Below are 17,469 nucleotides of genomic sequence, written 5' to 3'. Positions count from 1 at the left end.
TTCCAGCTGGGAGGTGAGACCAAAGAGCTTAAAAGAATAGACAGCTGGAAGAGACCTTGGAGGTCTTCTAGTCCAATCCCCTGCTCAAGGAGAGGGCCCGATATAATTTGAGACAAATGGCTGTCCACTCTCTTCTTTAAAAAAAGAAACAAACAGTGATGGAACCAGTTGTGATGCCACAACTTCTAGTGGCAAGCTGTTCCGCTGGTTAATAGCTCTCACTTTTAGGAAGTTTCTCCTTAATTCCAAATAATGCTGAGTTCTAAAACTAGCTGGGGGAGGGCTCTTTGGGCCTCTCTCCCTCAGCCCAGCCCACCTCACAGGATTGTTATTTTGGGGAAAATAGGAAGAGGAAGATTTGTGGGATATGTTTCCCCACCTTGAGTTATTTGTAAAAATAACAAAAAAGCGGGATGCAAACAAAGAAACAAACACATGCATGCATATATACGAAAATCCTATTAAACATATATATATAGAATAACAGAGTTGGAAGGGATCTTGGAGGTCTTCTAGTCCAACCCCCTGCTTAGGCAGGAAACCCTACACTACTTCAGATCAATGGTTACCCAATCTCTTCTTAAAAACTTCCAGTTTTTTTAAATAGATAACGGTGCCCCTCCCCACATACACACATCTGTGCTAGTCGTTCCTGACTCTAGGGGGTGGGGCGATCATCCCTGTTTCAAAGCCGAAGAGCCAGCGCTGTCCGACATCTCCGTGGTCATGTGGCCAGCATGACTCAACACCAAAGGCGCACGGAACGCTGTTCTCTTCCCACCAAAGGTGGCTCCTATTTTTCTACTTGAATTTTTTACATGCTTTCGAACTGCTAGGTTGGCAGAAGCTGGGACAAGTAAAGGGAGCTTACTCCGTTACGCAGCGCTAGGGATTCGAACCGTCGACCTTTCTGATCGACAAGCTCAGTGTCGTAGCCACTGAGCCACCACGTCCCTTTTTTTATAGATAGATAGATAGATAGATAGATAGATAGATAGATAGATAGATAGATAGGATCGATAGATAGATAGATAGATAGATATAGGTAGGTAGGTAGATAGATAGATTATATATATATATATATATATATATATATATATATATATATATATATATATATATATATATATATATATATATATATATATATATATATATAATTTATCAGCACAAATAAAAAAACACTAATATATATATAGATAGATAGATAGATAGATAGATAGATAGATAGATAGATAGATATAGATAGATAGATATAGATATAGATATAGATATAGATATAGATATAGATATAGATGATATAGATATAGATGATATAGATATAGATGATATATATATATATATATATATAGATGATATAGATATAGATAGATAGGTATATATAGATAGATAGATAGATAGATAGATAGATGATAGATAGATAGATAGATAGATAGATAGATAGATAGATAGATAGATAGATAGATGATATATTGATATAGATATACATACATATATACGTATATAGATATAGATATATAGATATATAAATGTAAAATCCTCCATCTTCCCCCAAACCTGACACCTCCCTCCAGGATTGTGTATGCATGTTTCACCTCCTTCAAGATGGCCACCTTGGCAATCCTCACCTGAAAGCCCATGCAGCGCCCGTAAAAACACCCCTTCTGCATCGTGACGTATTCCCGGAGAAACTGCTCCGAGAGGCCTCGATCCTCGTGGTTGAAGAGGTACCCGGGCCGGTTCTGGGTCAGCAGATGCTGGGCAAGGTAAACCAAGGCTCGGAGTTGAGTCAAGGCCACGCAATACGCTTCCAGCTCGGAGCAATTGTGGTTGGTTCGGAAGAAGATGCTGCGGCGGTTGGCGGCCACGTAACGGCTCTTGTGGATGATGTGAGCCACGCAGCAGCGCACCGTCTGGGCCAGGCTGCGGTAGCCGTTGGCCGGCGTGTGCTCGTCCAGGTCGAAGATATGGTAGACGGTGGAGAAGTGGTTGAGCATCGGCTCGAGGGACCGGGCGTGTTCTCGGATGGTGGTGAAGGCGGCCAGGAAACGTTGCCCGGTTTCGGTGGGGACGTTCTGGAAGAAAGCCACGTTATCCTCGGCCAGCGTGAGCAGAGTTTGGAAGAGCGGACGGGCATCCATGGTGCTGGAGTTGGGGGAGCCTGCCAAGGGAGGACGAGAAAGGAGTGAAAAGCGTTCCAGGTGAAGAGAGAGAGAGAGAGGCGAGATGAAGGAGGAGAATTCGGCGGCGGGATGGACGTGGCCCAAACTCCTAGAGCCAAGGTGGCGCAGTGGTTAAATGCAGCACTGCAGGCTACTGCTAGATCAGCAGTTCAGCAGTTCAAATCTCACCGGCTCAGGGTTGACTCAGCCTTCCATCCTTCCGAGGTGGGTAAAATGAGGACCCAGATTGTTGGGGGCAATATGCTGACTCTCTGTAAACCGCTTAGAGAGGGCTGAAAGCCCTATGAAGCGGTATATAAGTCTACTGCTATTGCTAACTTCTACTTACATTCTCCCTCCTCGGTCTCAGCTAAATACTCCATAAGGACCCCGTGGCTCTGAGATGACTCCTGGCCCTATAAGGGGAAGGGGCCATCGCTTTATTAAAGGTCAGCAAAGTCCCATCTCTGCCCTCAACCCTTCTCCTCAATTGTCCACCCCTTTGAGGCTGGGCAGAAGGAGACAGCAGGAGGATAGCAAGGACATTTGACCACAGAAACGAGAGAAAGCTTAGGCTCAGCGGGTTAAAACCTCGACAACTTTTAAGACTTCTGGACTTCAACTCCCAGAATTCCCCAGCCAGCATAGCTGGGAGTTGAAGTCCACCAGTTTGGACTTCAACAGTTGGAAGGTCCACAAGTTGCCAAGTTTGGACACTCCCTGGTTTAGCCCGTAACTCGTAATCCCCTCTTCTCCATCTGTTTTGACTTCTCTTCTTCAACTCTCCACCACAAAAAAAGTACAATTGCCACGAATTCCCCTCCTGGAGTGGGAGCGAGGCACAAAACCACAACACTCACAATTTTTGCCAGATCGCCTTCCTCTCTTTCCCCAGCAACCGTACGTCTTCCTCCCCCAACCCCGTTCGCCAAGGGAGCAAGCGAGCGATCGGTGGTGGGCATCTCTGGCCAGAGCGGAGACCCTTCCCCATTTGGCTAACAAAATTCTCCCCACCGTGCAAGGTCGGATGGGTCTCACCTTAGGGGGAGGAGGGGGGGAGGGAGATCCTGCTGCGAGGAGAAGACGACAACTCACCCGGTGTGTCAACTAACCGGCATCCAGCCTTCCTCTCGGATGAAGGGATCGTGTTGCCTTACAATCACTGGCTGACTTAAAAGAGGGCTGGGGAAACTGACTCCGCCTTTGGAGGACGAAAAGGAGGGGTCAGTCCAGAAGAGGGGGTGGGGTGGGGTGAGGAAAGCAGAAGGAGCTCTCCCCCTCCCCTCCAGGCTTGCTGGGTGAAGGGGTACAGACTAAACAAGATGCTTACATTTAACTCACCACGAGAAGGTCTGGGGAGGAAGGAAAACAGGATGGAAGGACGGATCTCTCTGTCTGTCTGTCTCTCTTTCTCTTTCTCTCTCTTTCTCTCTCTCTTCCTCTCTCTGTCTCTTTCTCTCTCCTGTCTCTCTCTCTTTCTCTCTATTTTCTCTCGTTCTTTCTTTTTTCCTCTCTCTCTCTTTTTTTCTTTTTTCTCTCTCGCTCTCTTTCTTTCTTTTTCTTTCTCTTTTTCTCTTTGTCTGTTTCTCTCTCTCTTTCTCCGCCTCTCACTTTCTCTCTCTGGCTCTTTTTCTCTCTTTTTCTCTCTCTCTATTTCTCTCCTTCTCTGTCTCTTTCTCTTTCTTTTTCCCTTTCTCTCTTTTCTCTCACTCTTTCCCTTTTTCTTTCTTTCTCTCTCTTTTTGTCTCTCTATCTCTTTCTTTCTCTCTCTGTCTCTTTTTCTCTCCTGTCTCTCTCTCTTTCTCTCTTTCTTTCTCTCTATTTTCTCTTGTTCTTTCTTTTTTCCTCTCTCTCTTTCTTTCTTTTTCTCTCCCTCTCTTTCTCTCTTTCTTTCTTTCTCTCTTTTTCTCTTTGTCTGTTTCTCTCTCTATTTCTCCTCCTCTCGCTTTCTCTCTCTTTTTCTCTCTTTTTTCTCTCTCTATTTCTCTCCTTCTCTGTCTCTTTCTCTTTCTTTCTCCCTTTCTCTCTTTTCTCTCGCTCTTTCTCTTTTTCCCTCTCTTTCTCTCTCTCTCTCTCTCTCTCTCTTTGTCTCTCTATCTCTCTTTCTTTCTCTCTTTTTCTCTCTTTCTTTCTCTCTTTCTCTCTCTCTCTTTTTGTCTCTCTTTCGCTTTCTTTCTCTCTCTTTCTCTTTCTTTCTCTCTCTCTTTCTCTCTCTCTCTCCCTCCCTCCTCTGGATGAACTTACTTTTTTTCCAGAGAAGATCACCTCCTCCAGAGACAGGAATTCTGGGCTAGCAGATCAACCTTCCTCTGAAATGCCATTTCTGGAATACATTAGGCACCAAAGCAGATCTTTAAGGAGAAATCTGGGTACCCAACACAAGGATTGGGGGGAGGGGGAGACTCAAGGGGAAGCGAGAAGCCCCAAAGATGCTTTTTGAAGGGACAACACTGAGCTGGAGAAGCTTCTTGGGGTGAGAAGCAAAATGTTTTCCAAGACAAACCAAGAAAGTCCAGCGGCCTCTTCCAAAAGCCTCTTTGGGACAATCAGAACCGGGACGACTGAGAATCGGGGAAGATTTGGAGGCAGGAGGTGTGATCAAAAGGGGGAAACGGTTTGGAAAAGAAACCGAAGCACAATCTGTTCAGGTAGTCCTCGACTTACGACCACAATTGAATCCCCCACATTTCTGCTGCTAAGTGAGACGTTGGTTAAGTGAACGTCGCCTCATTTTACGACCTTTTGTGCTGCCGTTGCTAAGTGAACCACTGAAGATATTCAGTTGTTAAGTGAAGCCGGCTTCCCCATTGACTTCGCTTGTCAGACAGGGGGGCACATGGCACCCCGGGACACTTCAACCGTCATAAATATGAGTCAATTGCCAAGCATCTGGATTTTGATCGCGCGGCCGCGGGAGAGGATGCTACGAAGGTCGTAAGTGTGAAAAATGACCATGAGTCACTATTTTCATTGTATTGTAACTTCGAATGGTCGGTAAACAAAACATTACAGTGGCATTTCGGTAATAAATAAATTCAGTTCTCTGGGCTAGAGCTGTTGGTGGAATACTGCAGCGGTTCTTAAGTGTGAAAAATGGTCACACTTTTCTCAGGGTTCCACCACAAAACCGCGTTCGACTAAAGCGCGCTCGACGAAACCGTGTAGCTGATGTCATCACAGCGCGATGAACGTGACGAACGCTAAAGCTAAAATTAACCCCTAAACCTAAACCTAACCCCCTAAACCTAATCCTAAACCTAACCCTAAACCTAACCCTTAACCTAACCCTTAACCTAACCCTTAACCTAACCCTAATGCTTAACCTAACCCTAAACCTAACCCTAACCCTTAACCTAACCCTAACCCTTAACCTAACCCTTAACCTAACCCTAAACCTAACCCTAACCCTTAACTTAACCCTAAACCTAACCCTAACCCTTAACCTAACCCTAAACCTAACCCTAACCCTTAACCTAACCCTAACCCTAACCCTAACCCTTAACCTAACCCTAAACCTAACCGTAACCCTTAACCTAACCCTAACCCTAACCCTAACCCTTACCTTAATGTGAATCGGCTTGCTTTCAAAGCGCTATTTAAAGCGCCCTTTTTTCTCCGCGCTGGCTGTTGTCGCCCTGCTGACGACGTCAGCGACGCGGTTTAATCGGGCGCGCTTTAGTGGAGCGCGGTTTTGTCGTGCCACGTTTTCTCAGTGCCGCTGTAACTTTGAACGGTCATAACAACGAATCGTCGTAAGTCGAGGGCTACCTCTGCCCATCATTCCCTAAAGTAATGCTCTATGTGATCCTTGGGTTGAAGAATTCTTGCCATCAGCAAAACCTCCAAGTCACACACAGTTTGCAAACGGCTAGCTAGACATTTGCCCCAGATTCTCCTGCGCGGAATTTCATTCGAATCCCGTGAAGAACCAGTTCTAAGAAAAGAGGAATCGTGTTCTTTTTCAACACTACACAAACAGGGCCCTTTCTCAACACCTGGCACCCTGCCTTGGCTCTTCACCCCCTTATGTTCATGAGTCCTGATCAAACGGAGATGAATCCGCTTTTTAAAGAGGAGCCACGGTGGCGCAGTGGTTAGAGTGCAGTATTGCAGGCCACTTCTGCTGCAATTTGGCAGTTTAAATCTCACCAGGCTCCAGGTTGACTCAGCCTTCTGTCCTTCCGAGATCGGTAAAACGAGGACCCAGATTGTTGGGGGCAAGAGGCTGACTCTGTAAACCGCTTAGAGAGGGCTGCAAAGCACTGTGAAGCGGTATATAAGTCTAAGTGCTAGTGCTATATTAAAGGTAAAGGTTCCCCTCGCACATATGTGCTAGTCGTTCCCGACTCTAGGGGGCGGTGCTCAGCTCTGTTTCAAAGCCAAAGAGCCAGCGCTGTCCGAAGACGTCTCCGTGGTCATGTGTCTGGCATGACTAAACGCCGAAGGCGCACGGAACGCTGTTCCCTTCCCACCAAAGGGGGTCCCTATTTTTCTACTTGCATTTTTTACGTGCTTTCGAACTGCTAGGTTGGCAGAAGGTGGGACAAGGAACGGGAGCTCACTCCTTTACGTCGCGCTAGGGATTTGAACCGCCAAATTGCCGACCTTCTGATCAACGCGGTGGCTCAGTGACTAAGACGCTGAGCTTGTCGATCAGAAAGGTCGGCAGTTTGGTAGTTGAAACCCACCCATAACCCATCTCAGATCGCCAAGACTGAGAAACACTCGTCTAAACCCACTACGGTCTCACACCCAAACTCAGATAGTGTTTTTGCCTTAAAACAGGCCATTATTTGCGATCTTCTGAAAAAAAAAACACCATTAGCTCGTGTTTTCTTATCCCACCTTCCCAATTTCTCACGCAGGCCTACAGATCAGCAGCTGTTGTTAGTCAAGTGTTGGGTGTTCACTTCCTTCCTTCGGCGTCGCAGTGCGTGTAAACTCTTAAAAACACCACCAAACACAGCCAGCCTCCCAGGAATGGGTGCGATTGTGATGTCAGCGGTGTCGGGCCAATCACCGCCGTGTACAGCCAGGTTCTGTCACACCCTCCCAGGTGACATTCTCACAATCCATGAATGAAAGGGGATGAGCGAACTATCGCATCATCCTTCTCCACTCAAAGCGGGCGCAGCCAGCCGAGCCGATGGGCAGGTTGCAACAACACCGTCGCGTAACACAACGCTCCGGATCGCCGATTCCTTCGAGCAAGGGAGAGTTACCCAAGCCCCGTGTAACGCAACAGGCGTGTTTTAACCGTAGCACAACCTGTGAAATTCACCTAAGGCGGGTTTGTCCTCTGAGAGGCACACCGAGTAACGTCGGGTTATCAAGACTTCATCGTTCTTTTCGATTGCTGTTAATTAGCAGACGGATGGCTTGGCACAACCTGTGCGGTGTGGCGTGAACAAATAAGAGGCCTTATCTACGGAGGAAGTCTGGCATGCAACACCGCCGGCTTCCTCAGCTATGAAAAGCCACGGGTAGTGAATTCCAAACGCCAGGAAGGAAGGCGTGTAACTAGAGAGCTGTTTTGGTGGAGTGGTCAAGGCACCAGGCTAGAAACTAGGAGACGGTGAGTTCTAGTCCTGTTTTAGGAATGAAAGCCAGCTGTGTGTGACTTTGGACCAACCACCTGGAGATGGTGAGTTCTAGTCCTATCTTAGGCATGAAAGCCAGCTGAGTGACTTTGGACCAACCACCAGGAGACAGTGAGTTCTAGTCCTGTCTTAGGCATGAAAGCCAGCTGGGTGACTTTGAACCAACCACCAGGAGACGGTGAGTTCTAGTCCTGTCTTGGGCATGAAAGCCAGCTGGGTGATTTTGGACCAACCACCAGGAGACGGTGAGTTCTAGTCCTATCTTAGACATGAAAGCCAGCTGAGTGACTTTGGACCAACCACCAGGAGACGGTGAATTCTAGTCCTGTCTTGGGCATGAAATCCAGCTGGGTGACTTTGGACCAACCACCAGGAGATGGTGAGTTCTAGTCCTGTCTTGGGCATGAAAGCCCGCTAGAGGGACTTTAAGGCCCCCCATCTCTCGGCCCAATCCACCTTGCAGGGTTGTGGCTGTGGAGAAAAGAGGAGGAGGAGCAGGAGGAGGAAGTGTTGGATATATTCGCTGCTTGAGTCATTTGTAAAGATAATAAAAGGCGGGATATAAATAAACAACAGTAATAATGATGCAGACTCTTCCTGGAAGGATGTAACATTACCTTACCAAAGAGGACAGCAATGCAGACCTCCGCCTTCCTCATTCCCAGGGCATCAGGTATATAAGAAGCAGGAGAGCAACGTGAAATCTCGAGTGGACATTCCAGCCCGCACCGGAGGAACAACGGAACGAACCGAGTTGGGAGGGCCCTTGGGAGGTCTTCTAGTCCAGTGTTTCTCAACCTTGGCTACTTGAAGATGTCTGGACTTCAACTCCCAGAATTCCCCAGCCAGCGAATGCTGGCTGGGGAATTCTGGGAGTTGAAGTCCAGACATCTTCAAGTGGCCAAGGTTGAGAAACACTGTCCTAGACACTGAATTGTTTATACACGAATGCTGGCTGGGGAATTCTGGGAGTTGAAGTCCAGACATCTTCAAGTGGCCAAGGTTGAGAAACACTGTTCTAGTCCAACCCCCTTTTCTCAAGCAGGAGACCCTCCACCGTTGCAGGTCTCTACCTACCAGAGGCGGCTTCCTACCGGTTCGCACCGGTTCGGTAGAACCGGTTCGTCAAATCTACCGAACCGGTTGGAAGAGGTTCCACCAGTGGAAAGCAGGCCATACCTTTCAAAATTTTTTGAAACCCACCACTGCTACCTACCGTCCAATCTCTACTTCAAAAAAAGCTCCAAGGTTGGAGCATCCCCCCCCCCAAAAAAAAACACGTCCTGGAAGGCAAGCCGTTGGGCTGATTAATTGTTCTAAGGACCCCCGCAACCCACACACACTTCTGTTCTGAGAAAATCACCCCTTGCCCCGAACTGACACACACACACACACATCCACGGGGACGAATTCCTCCCGTGCCTGGCAGTTCCTTCCCCAAGAAGTGGAATTTGGAATGGGACTGAGTCACTCCTTCGGCAGCTCAGAGAAAACAACATCTCGGGGAATTGGGGGAAACTCAGCTGGTGTGTGTGTGTGTGTGTTGGGGGGGATTAGGGCAGGGGCCATAAACAACAACGGGGGGGGGGCAGTAGGGGAGAGAGCAAGGAACGGGATGATATGGAAGAGGTTGCACAGCTTTGAAGGGGAAGAGAACGGAGTTGGGACACCGAGAGAATACATACGTTAAACCAATCCTTCCCCTGTTCTCAAAGCCGGAGACCCTTTGCCCTCCGCCATCCGAGAAGGGAAGGAAAACAAATAAGGGGAAAGCTGGGCAAACCAATAGCATATGGCTAGTCCTGGACTTACAGCCATTTGTTTACTGACCGTCCGAAGTTACAACAGGACGGAAGACTGTGACGACCGTTTTTTTCAGGCTTACGATCAAGAAAGGGGAAATTTGCAGCTCCGGGTTGAAATGAGAGGTCCTTGGGTGCTCTCTGAGGCTGGGTGGTTTTCTCACGGACGTTTCATCGCCCAACTGGGTAACGTCACCAGTGCTGGAATGGAGTGGGGTTTGCGGAGAGGAGGAGGAGGAGGAGGAGGAGGAAGAAGACTATAGGGTTCTTTGTGCTCTCTGAGCTTGGTGGTGGTTTTCTCACGGACGTTTCATCACCCAACTAGGTAACATCATCAGTGCTGGAATGGAGTGGGATTTGCGGAGAGGAAGAGGAGGACGAGGAGGAAGAGGAGGAGGAAGAGGAGGAGGAGGAGGAGGAGGAAGAAGAGGAAGAAACTATAGAGTCTTTTGTGCTCTCTGAACTTGATGTTTTTCTCACAGATGTTTTATCACCCAACTAGGTAACGTCACCAGTGCTGGAATGGAGTGGGGTTTACGAGGAGGAGGAGGAGGAGGAGGAGAAGGAGGAGGAGGAGGACGGCGACTATAGGGTCCTTTGTGCTCTCTGAACTTGATGTTTTTCTCACAGACGTTTTATCACCCAACTGTGTAACATCATCAGTGCTGGTATTAGCTTGTTCTAGCACTGATGATGTTACCTAGTTGGTTGATAAAACATGCTGGCTGGGGAATTCTGGGAGTTGAAGTCCGGACATCTTCAAGTTGCCAAGGTTGAGAAACACTGACCTAGATGTACACCACATTTACACAATACAATACGGACAGGAGCTTCCTGTTCTTTCTAATCGTTCAATCGATACCTCTCACCTTATATTATTTCCCCTTCTATTGCATTTCATTTGGATTTCACCCTTCTTAACCCTCTTATTTTACTCGTAACTATTATTTTTGGAGTTTTGTTATACTCCTTCATTGATTCTTGTTTCTTTCCTCCATCCACCTATACCATTTATCCCAGATCTGGTAGAATTCTGATTCTTCTTTTCCCTGGATTTCTTTAGTTAGTTTGTCCATTTCGGCACAGTCCATAACCTTTCTTATTATTTCATCTTCGCTTGGAATTAATTTGTTTTTCCATTTCTGGGCAAAGGCGATCCTTGCCGCCGTAATTATATGTAGTATTAAATACTGGATTTCTTTTTTTTGTGTGTATTTCGCAGACATTATTCCTAATAAAAAAAACTTCAGGTTGGAGTTAGCCCGTTGTTCTTTAATCCCCGGCTTCAATTAGGAGGCCTCGGATAGCAAAGGAGATGCCCACGAGGGCAGCTGTGCCAGGCACTCAGCGTACAAACCCTCCTTTGTGGGTTGCCAGCTGGGGCACCAAGCTCCACTCCCCCCAAGGGCCTTCAAAGAAAAACAAGGCATAATAGAAAGGGAATAGCCAGCATGCCTGCTCTCCGCTCTTTGAAAACGTAGTACCTGGACGAAAATAATAAGCGAAACAGAATATATCTTAAAGATCACTCAAATGAGAGATATAAACGAGACTGGGAAAAATGGATTGACTATATACAAAATAAATACGGGACCAAGAAATTCCAGTTAGCCTATGCTGAAGATCAGGAACGATTTAAATTGTTTAAAGTTAGCTTAGCAGGAAGAAGCTAAGATCAATGTAGAGATGTTATTAATTTCTTTATTTCTTGACTATATACAAAATAAATACGGGACCGAGAAATTCCAGTTAGCCTATGCTGAAGATCAGGAACGATTTAAATTGTTTAAAGTTAGCTTAGCGGGAAGAAGCTAAGATCAATGTAGAGATGTTATTAATTTCTTTATTTCTTGACTATATACAAAATAAACACGGGGCCAAGAAATTCCAGTTAGCCTATGCTGAAGATCAGGAACGATTTAAATTGTTTAAAGTTAGCTTAGCGGGAAGAAGCTAAGATCAATGTAGAGATGTTATTAATTTCTTTATTTCTTGACTATATACAAAATAAATACGGGACCGAGAAATTCCAGTTAGCCTATGCTGAAGATCAGGAATGATTTAAATTGTTTAAAGTTAGCTTAGCAAGAAGAAGCTAAGATCAATGTAGAGATGTTATTAATTTCTTTATTTCTTTTTTTCTCAATAGATTTTAGACTGTGTTTGTTAAAAATTTATACCGTGTACGGGTTCTGGGAAGTCGGGGGGGGGGAAGGGGGGAAGGAGGAGGGGGGTAGGGTGGAGGGAGGGAGGGATATACATCAGGCTAGACACGATGTGTTAGATCTCAATGCAATGTGACTTCACATGTATACTGTTTTTCTCTAATTTTTCTTTAAAAATAGGATAAGCCAAGTATATTGACATATAGTGGAAATACACCAAGTGGTGGAGGAGTAGGAAAGAAGAAAGGTGGGCAGAGAGGGATGGGAGAGAGGGTGGGGGGGAAGGTGAGGAGGAAGGGGGGGAGTGGATGTGGAGAGAGGAGTGGTAGAGGGTGCGTGGAAGTAGGGTAGAGGTGGATGATGGAGGGAAGATAGAAAGTTGGAGGGTGGTGGAAGAAAGAGGTGTACGGAGAACGGAAGAGGTATATTGGACTTTTATTTTCTGGGGCATTGTCGACAAGAGGAATTGACGCAATTACTGTCTAATACTGTATGGGGTATGCATGTGAGTGTATGAAAATGAAAATAAAAATATACTAAAACATCTTAAAAAACAACAACAACAAAATGATGTTTCTAACAAGGAAAAAAAAAAAAGCGAAACAGAGCAGGTAACTTTAGCGGCACCTGCGGGGCAGCGCGCGGCTTACCCGATACACACTTAAGCCGGTCCGCAACGCTACAGCGGAGACGGACGCAATGACTTGAAGCTTGCAAAAACGCAGGGGGAGGATGGCAGAGGGGAAAGAAAAGGGGGAATTAAGGCTTGCAACAGCACCATTGCCAATTTGCCAGGTCAAGTTGCAAATCGAAAACAGAAACACCAACAAAACTTGCCAGCCCTGACGGGTGAGGACAACAGGAATGACAAGTGAAAAACAAATGCTGAAGGAAGTTGGCACCACTCTGGTTTCCCCCACCCTGTTTTTTTTCAGCATTATTATTAGTTTTTTGTTCTGGGATAGAGTGCTTATTACAGTTGCTTGTATTAAAAAATGTGGGTTACTAGAGAGCAAAAATCTGCAGACGTGGTGACGGGAAGACTTGGGGGCTTCAACTCCCAGAATTCCCCTGCCAGCCATACTGGGAGTTGACATCCCCCCCCAAGTCTTAAAGTTGCCAGAGACTCCCTGATATAGAAGAAATTGCTGTTCTGATGCAGACGTCCCAAGAACATGAAAGACGAAAACCCCTTTTATTAATTGACTGTGAATTCTGCTCATTCACATCCAGCGAAGTCTTTCAAGGGAGGATTTACGGTCACAGACCTTATCTGGCTTGGGAGGATTTACCGTCACAGACCTTATCTGGCTCGGAGAGCTGCCAGGCCGATATCTGCAAAACTTGGCAAGGAGTCTCCGAGAGTCACGAACCAATTAAGCGAATTGTCTCCTGCAAACTCCACTCCCCTTTCGCTCCTCTTTTATTTCCTCTGGGAGGGGCCATTCACCTGTGGCCTTACTCCCAAGTCGACCCCTGTTCTTTCGCTGTTCCCTTCCTCTGGCAACTCTGCGCATTCGCACACTGGGAACAGGCTCCATATATTCATCTGCCTCACTGCTGTCTGACTCTGAAGGCAGCTGATAACTGACATATGGCTCTGTTCCCCTCTCTGCCTCCGACACAGAGCCCTCATCCGAGCCTTCCCCAGACTCCAGGACTGGCCCATCTTCCTCCCCAACCTCCTCACTGTCCGAATCTGCTGCCAGCTCTGCTGGCCACTGGTGGCCCATAACACTCTCCAGGAAATTAAGACATCATTGAAATGGAAGGCTTAGAGAGAGAGGGGCATCTTTCTGAATTTTGACGGAGAGAGAAAAATATACCAGATTATCTCTTACTACGTCGAGGGCAGCAAAGACGTTGAAAAAACCCGATTCATTAAACAGCAGCGCGAATTTACGCTTGGATGGAGTAACAGAGATTGTGGCAATCTTGATGTATTTGCAGTTGGCTATCCTAAGACAGTAGCGATTTCTCAAGGAACAACAAAATGCTGCACCCTTACACATCAGGATTGACTTCTCTCCCAGCTAATAATGTTATCCGAAAGTGTATGAATTAAGCAGGAGTATCGCTGTCTAATAAGACAAGATTAAAGGGAATTTTGTGGTTAGTTGGCCTAGGGATATTTTGGTTATGCAATTGGGTTATTTGTCTGGCCATTATTTCTTGCGCAAGGAGACAGTTTTTCTTGCTCAAAATCAGTTAACGATAGATTGATAGCTTGACACTAATTAATTTTGTTGATAGGCAAACGAAGCACCAACAAGGAATTCAGCAAAAGTTGGAGGGAAGGAAGATGCGAGGTACAAGGGGGGGGGGGAGATTTAAAAAAAAAGGCGTTAATCTTCTTTCCCCCATTCCTTTTCCTTCCCTTAATTTCCTATTTCTATTTTTTTCTTCGCATTTTATATAATGACATCAGTATAATGAAATTAATATAATAAATGAAAAAGAGGAATTGTAAAAGTTGAAACTCTGGGGCATTCTCATCCCACAGCCATTTTTGTTCAAAATATTAAGAGCAAGCATGAAGGGATTCAAGATCCTTCAACTCTGCAATATTTATGGTGCAATCCTATGTAGGGAAGAGTTCTATTAACTCAGAGCTTGATCCAACTTAAGCAGGCTTACAAAGATCAAAAGTATTCTGGGTGGAAAATTTGAGAAAAGCAACTTATCCTCTAAGTAACGCGCAACTACTTCGGGAGTTAAACCCCATTTCACAATTTGAAGGTTTAACTGTAACGAGCCTAAGCTTTCCAAAGATGCTTTTTCAAAAATCAACTGGACTTCCTTGATTCCCCCACCCTTTCTGAAGAACCGAAGAAGCTTCTTGGAGGAGAAGCGAAATGTTTTCAAGAAAGTCCAAGTTGCCTTTTGGAAAAGAAAAGGAAAAAAAAAACACTTTTGGGGACACCATGGACCCGGATGAATGAGGATCTCGACAGACAATCCTAAACCTCAACATCAGGTTGTAAAACACGTAAGCAATCTGTGGATTTTCAACGATTGTGAAATAAGCACAGAAACCATAGGGAGCTGCGCTACAAATCACCCCACAATTCTCAGCACATTAAAAAATAAAATCTGGCCTCTTTCCTCATGTTTTATAGCCATTGGCCAAACTTTCAGAAGCCTGCAAACTACCCGCGTCACTTGATGCAGCCTAAAAGAACAAACCACTGATTTATACGTAAACTAGCAAGCTATATTTGTGCTGGCGGTGGCCTTCAGGAATCTTTCCAGTTAAGTAATTTGACAGCTATGATCCCACTGCCTTGGTTGGTGCAGCTCCGTCCTGATAAAATGTTGGTCCTGTTACACAGCTTCAGTAACTGGCAAGGATGATGGGATCTGTGATCCGAAACATTAAAACAGCCCGTTGATGTCTGCAAGGAGTAGAAATCCTTCCCTTCCCCAACATCCAGGCAGAGCTTAAGAAGCTTCTTGGTTGAGATGCAAAATGTCTTCAAAAGAAAAAAAAACTAGAAAGTCAGTTGCCTCTTGAAAAAAAAGCATCTTTGGGACAGCCATGACCTGGATGTTTGAGAATAGACAGCCAGCTGATGTATTACAGGATGAATTACTCAATCATTTACCGGTATATCCGTGTTTCTCAATTCGGGCCATTTTGAGATGCGCGCACTTCAACGCCCAGAATTCCCCAGCCAAGCTTTTGAGAAAAAAACTGATTCACGCTCATTGACTCTGGGATTTGCTATGTGAAACACCTAGAAACTTATCAACCGAGTCTGATACACCTTGGAGGAATCATGCTGGGGAAAATGGACTTCCTGAATCAGCAGTCCCGGGGCACCTTCTATCCCACGGTTGGTTATCTTTATGACCCGTGGACTTCAAGTCCCAAAATTCCTGAGCCAGCATGGCTAGCTCGGGAATTCTGGGAGTTGAAGTCCGTCAGTTCCACCCTAGAACCCCTGTTGTAGCCCAGTGTTTCTCAACCTTGGCAACTTGAAGATGTCCGGACTTCAACTCCCAGAATTCCCCAGCCAGCATTCGCTGGCTGGGGAATTCTGGGAGTTGAAGTCCGGACATCTTCAAGTTGCCAAGGTTGAGAAACACTGTTCTAGCCTCTGCTCCTTTCTAGGAAAGCTCAGTGTTGGGGGCCCAGGCGTCCCTAGATCCTTTAGATCACATCCCCCAGAATCCCCGCTGCTTGATTTTGCAATCAGGGGATTATGGGAGCTGTAGTCCCTAAAAGAACACCCACCCACTCACCCCAGAAGATCAGCGCGCATCTTCATACCTTTTATGCCCACCATGATTTCCCTCCCTCCAATCCTCCTTCCCCAAACGTGCTGTCCTAAGAGGCTCGTCTCCTTCCATCTGCATCACCCCTCAGGACCACAATTCCCAGAATCCCCCAGAAAAGTTCCTCGAAGGGCAAAGAGTCGCGCCAGGCTCACTTCAGCGAATAAGCCTGCCCTGATTTCTTTCTCCCACCGTGTTTGGACGACGACCACCACCTTCCAAAGTCACTAGTTCCCCGTACTTCCCTGGAAGCGGTCCAGCTGTCAAAGTCCCACCCCCCCTCCCTCGTCAATGGAACCGTCCGAACCGCGGACCGCGGCTCACAAGGCGGGCCGTCCCATTCCTCTTTTTTGGGGGGGGTGTTATTATAGCTGCTCGCCCGCCCGTCCCGCTCCTTCGCCTTCTACTCACCCAATGAGGCTGCCGTCCACCTCTGCCCACAGGTGTCCTTTTTACGGACCGGTTTCCGCCTTAACCCGAACATTCGGAAGCGCCACATGACAGCCGCGCACCAATGGGCGGAGTCGCCGCGGGGGCCCCTTTGGAACGTCACCCCGCCAGTTCTCTTGAAGACAGCGTTCTGAGCCCGCCCCCTCTTTTTTTTTGGCCGCCGTTCTTAAAGGGGCCGCGCGTCCCCCCGGCTTCTGCGGAGAAGAGAAAAAACGATGCTTTAAAGTGAGCTTCGGGGTTGGATTTCATTTGGGTTGACCGCAGGCGGGTTTGCGGCCTGCGCTGCCTATTGCATCTCCGTGACTCATTTTATGTCGAAATTCTAATATGAAAGAGCTGGGGTAGGAAGTCCTGCCCAGTTTAAGATGGGTGGACTTCAACTTCCAGAATCCCCCAGCCAGCATGGTGATTTGCAACAACCTGGCTGGGGGATTCTGGGTATTGAAGTCCACCCAATTTAGAGTATGCTGGCTGGGGGATTCTGGGAGTTGAAGTCCACTTGATTTGCAACAACCTGGCTGGGGGATTCTGGGTGTTGAAGTCCACCCAATTTAGAGCATGCTGGCTGGGGGATTCTGGGAGTTGAAGTCTACTTGATTTGCAACAACCTGGCTGGTGGATTCTGGGTATTGAAGTCCACCCAATTTAAAGCATGCTGGCTGGGGGATTCTGGGAGTTGAAGTCCACCCGATTTGCAACAACCTGGCTGGGGGATTCTGAGTATTGAAGTCCACCCAATTTAAAGCATGCTGGCTGGGGGATTCTGGGTGTTGAAGTCCACCCAACTTAAAGCATGCTGGCTGGTGGATTCTGGGAGTTGAAATCTACTCAATTTGCAACAATCTGGCTGGGGAATTCTGGGTGTTGAAGTTCCCCCAATTTAAAACAACATGGCTGGGAAGTTCTGGGAGTAGAGGTTCATGCATTTTAAGCAAACTGGGGAATTCTGGGAATTGAAATCCACCCATCTTAAACCAAGCTGGCGGGTGGATTCTGGGAATTGAAGTCCACT

The 17,469-nt window shown here is 46.7% G+C and overlaps 1 protein-coding gene across 5 annotated transcripts in view; it reads right to left on the bottom strand.

The window, feature by feature from the left end:
* The window catches only part of LIPE (lipase E, hormone sensitive type), a 32,113-nt gene extending 15,481 nt beyond the window's left edge, over positions 1 to 16,632 (bottom strand). For 2 of the 5 annotated variants that reach the window (XM_087727029.1, XM_087727030.1), the window contains exons 1-2: positions 16,419 to 16,631; positions 1,629 to 2,161 (exon numbers count right to left, since the gene is read on the bottom strand). In XM_087727029.1, the coding sequence (XP_087583155.1) occupies positions 1,629 to 2,161; positions 16,419 to 16,506 (621 nt within the window). In that variant the 5' untranslated portion in view covers positions 16,507 to 16,631. The other 3 variants (XM_087727031.1, XM_087727032.1, XM_087727033.1) reach the window with 3 other exon arrangements.
* Between the last annotated feature and the right edge of the window lie 837 nt (positions 16,633 to 17,469).

The sequence above is a fragment of the Thamnophis sirtalis genome, unplaced genomic scaffold (assembly GCF_051295495.1).
Source record: "Thamnophis sirtalis isolate CommonGarterSnake01/CBP01778 unplaced genomic scaffold, rThaSir2_p1.2 scaffold_13, whole genome shotgun sequence".
Classification (NCBI taxonomy): domain Eukaryota; kingdom Metazoa; phylum Chordata; class Lepidosauria; order Squamata; family Natricidae; genus Thamnophis; species Thamnophis sirtalis.
Note: the sequence above shows the minus strand (reverse complement) of the source record. Positions and strands in the feature narration are given on the sequence as shown.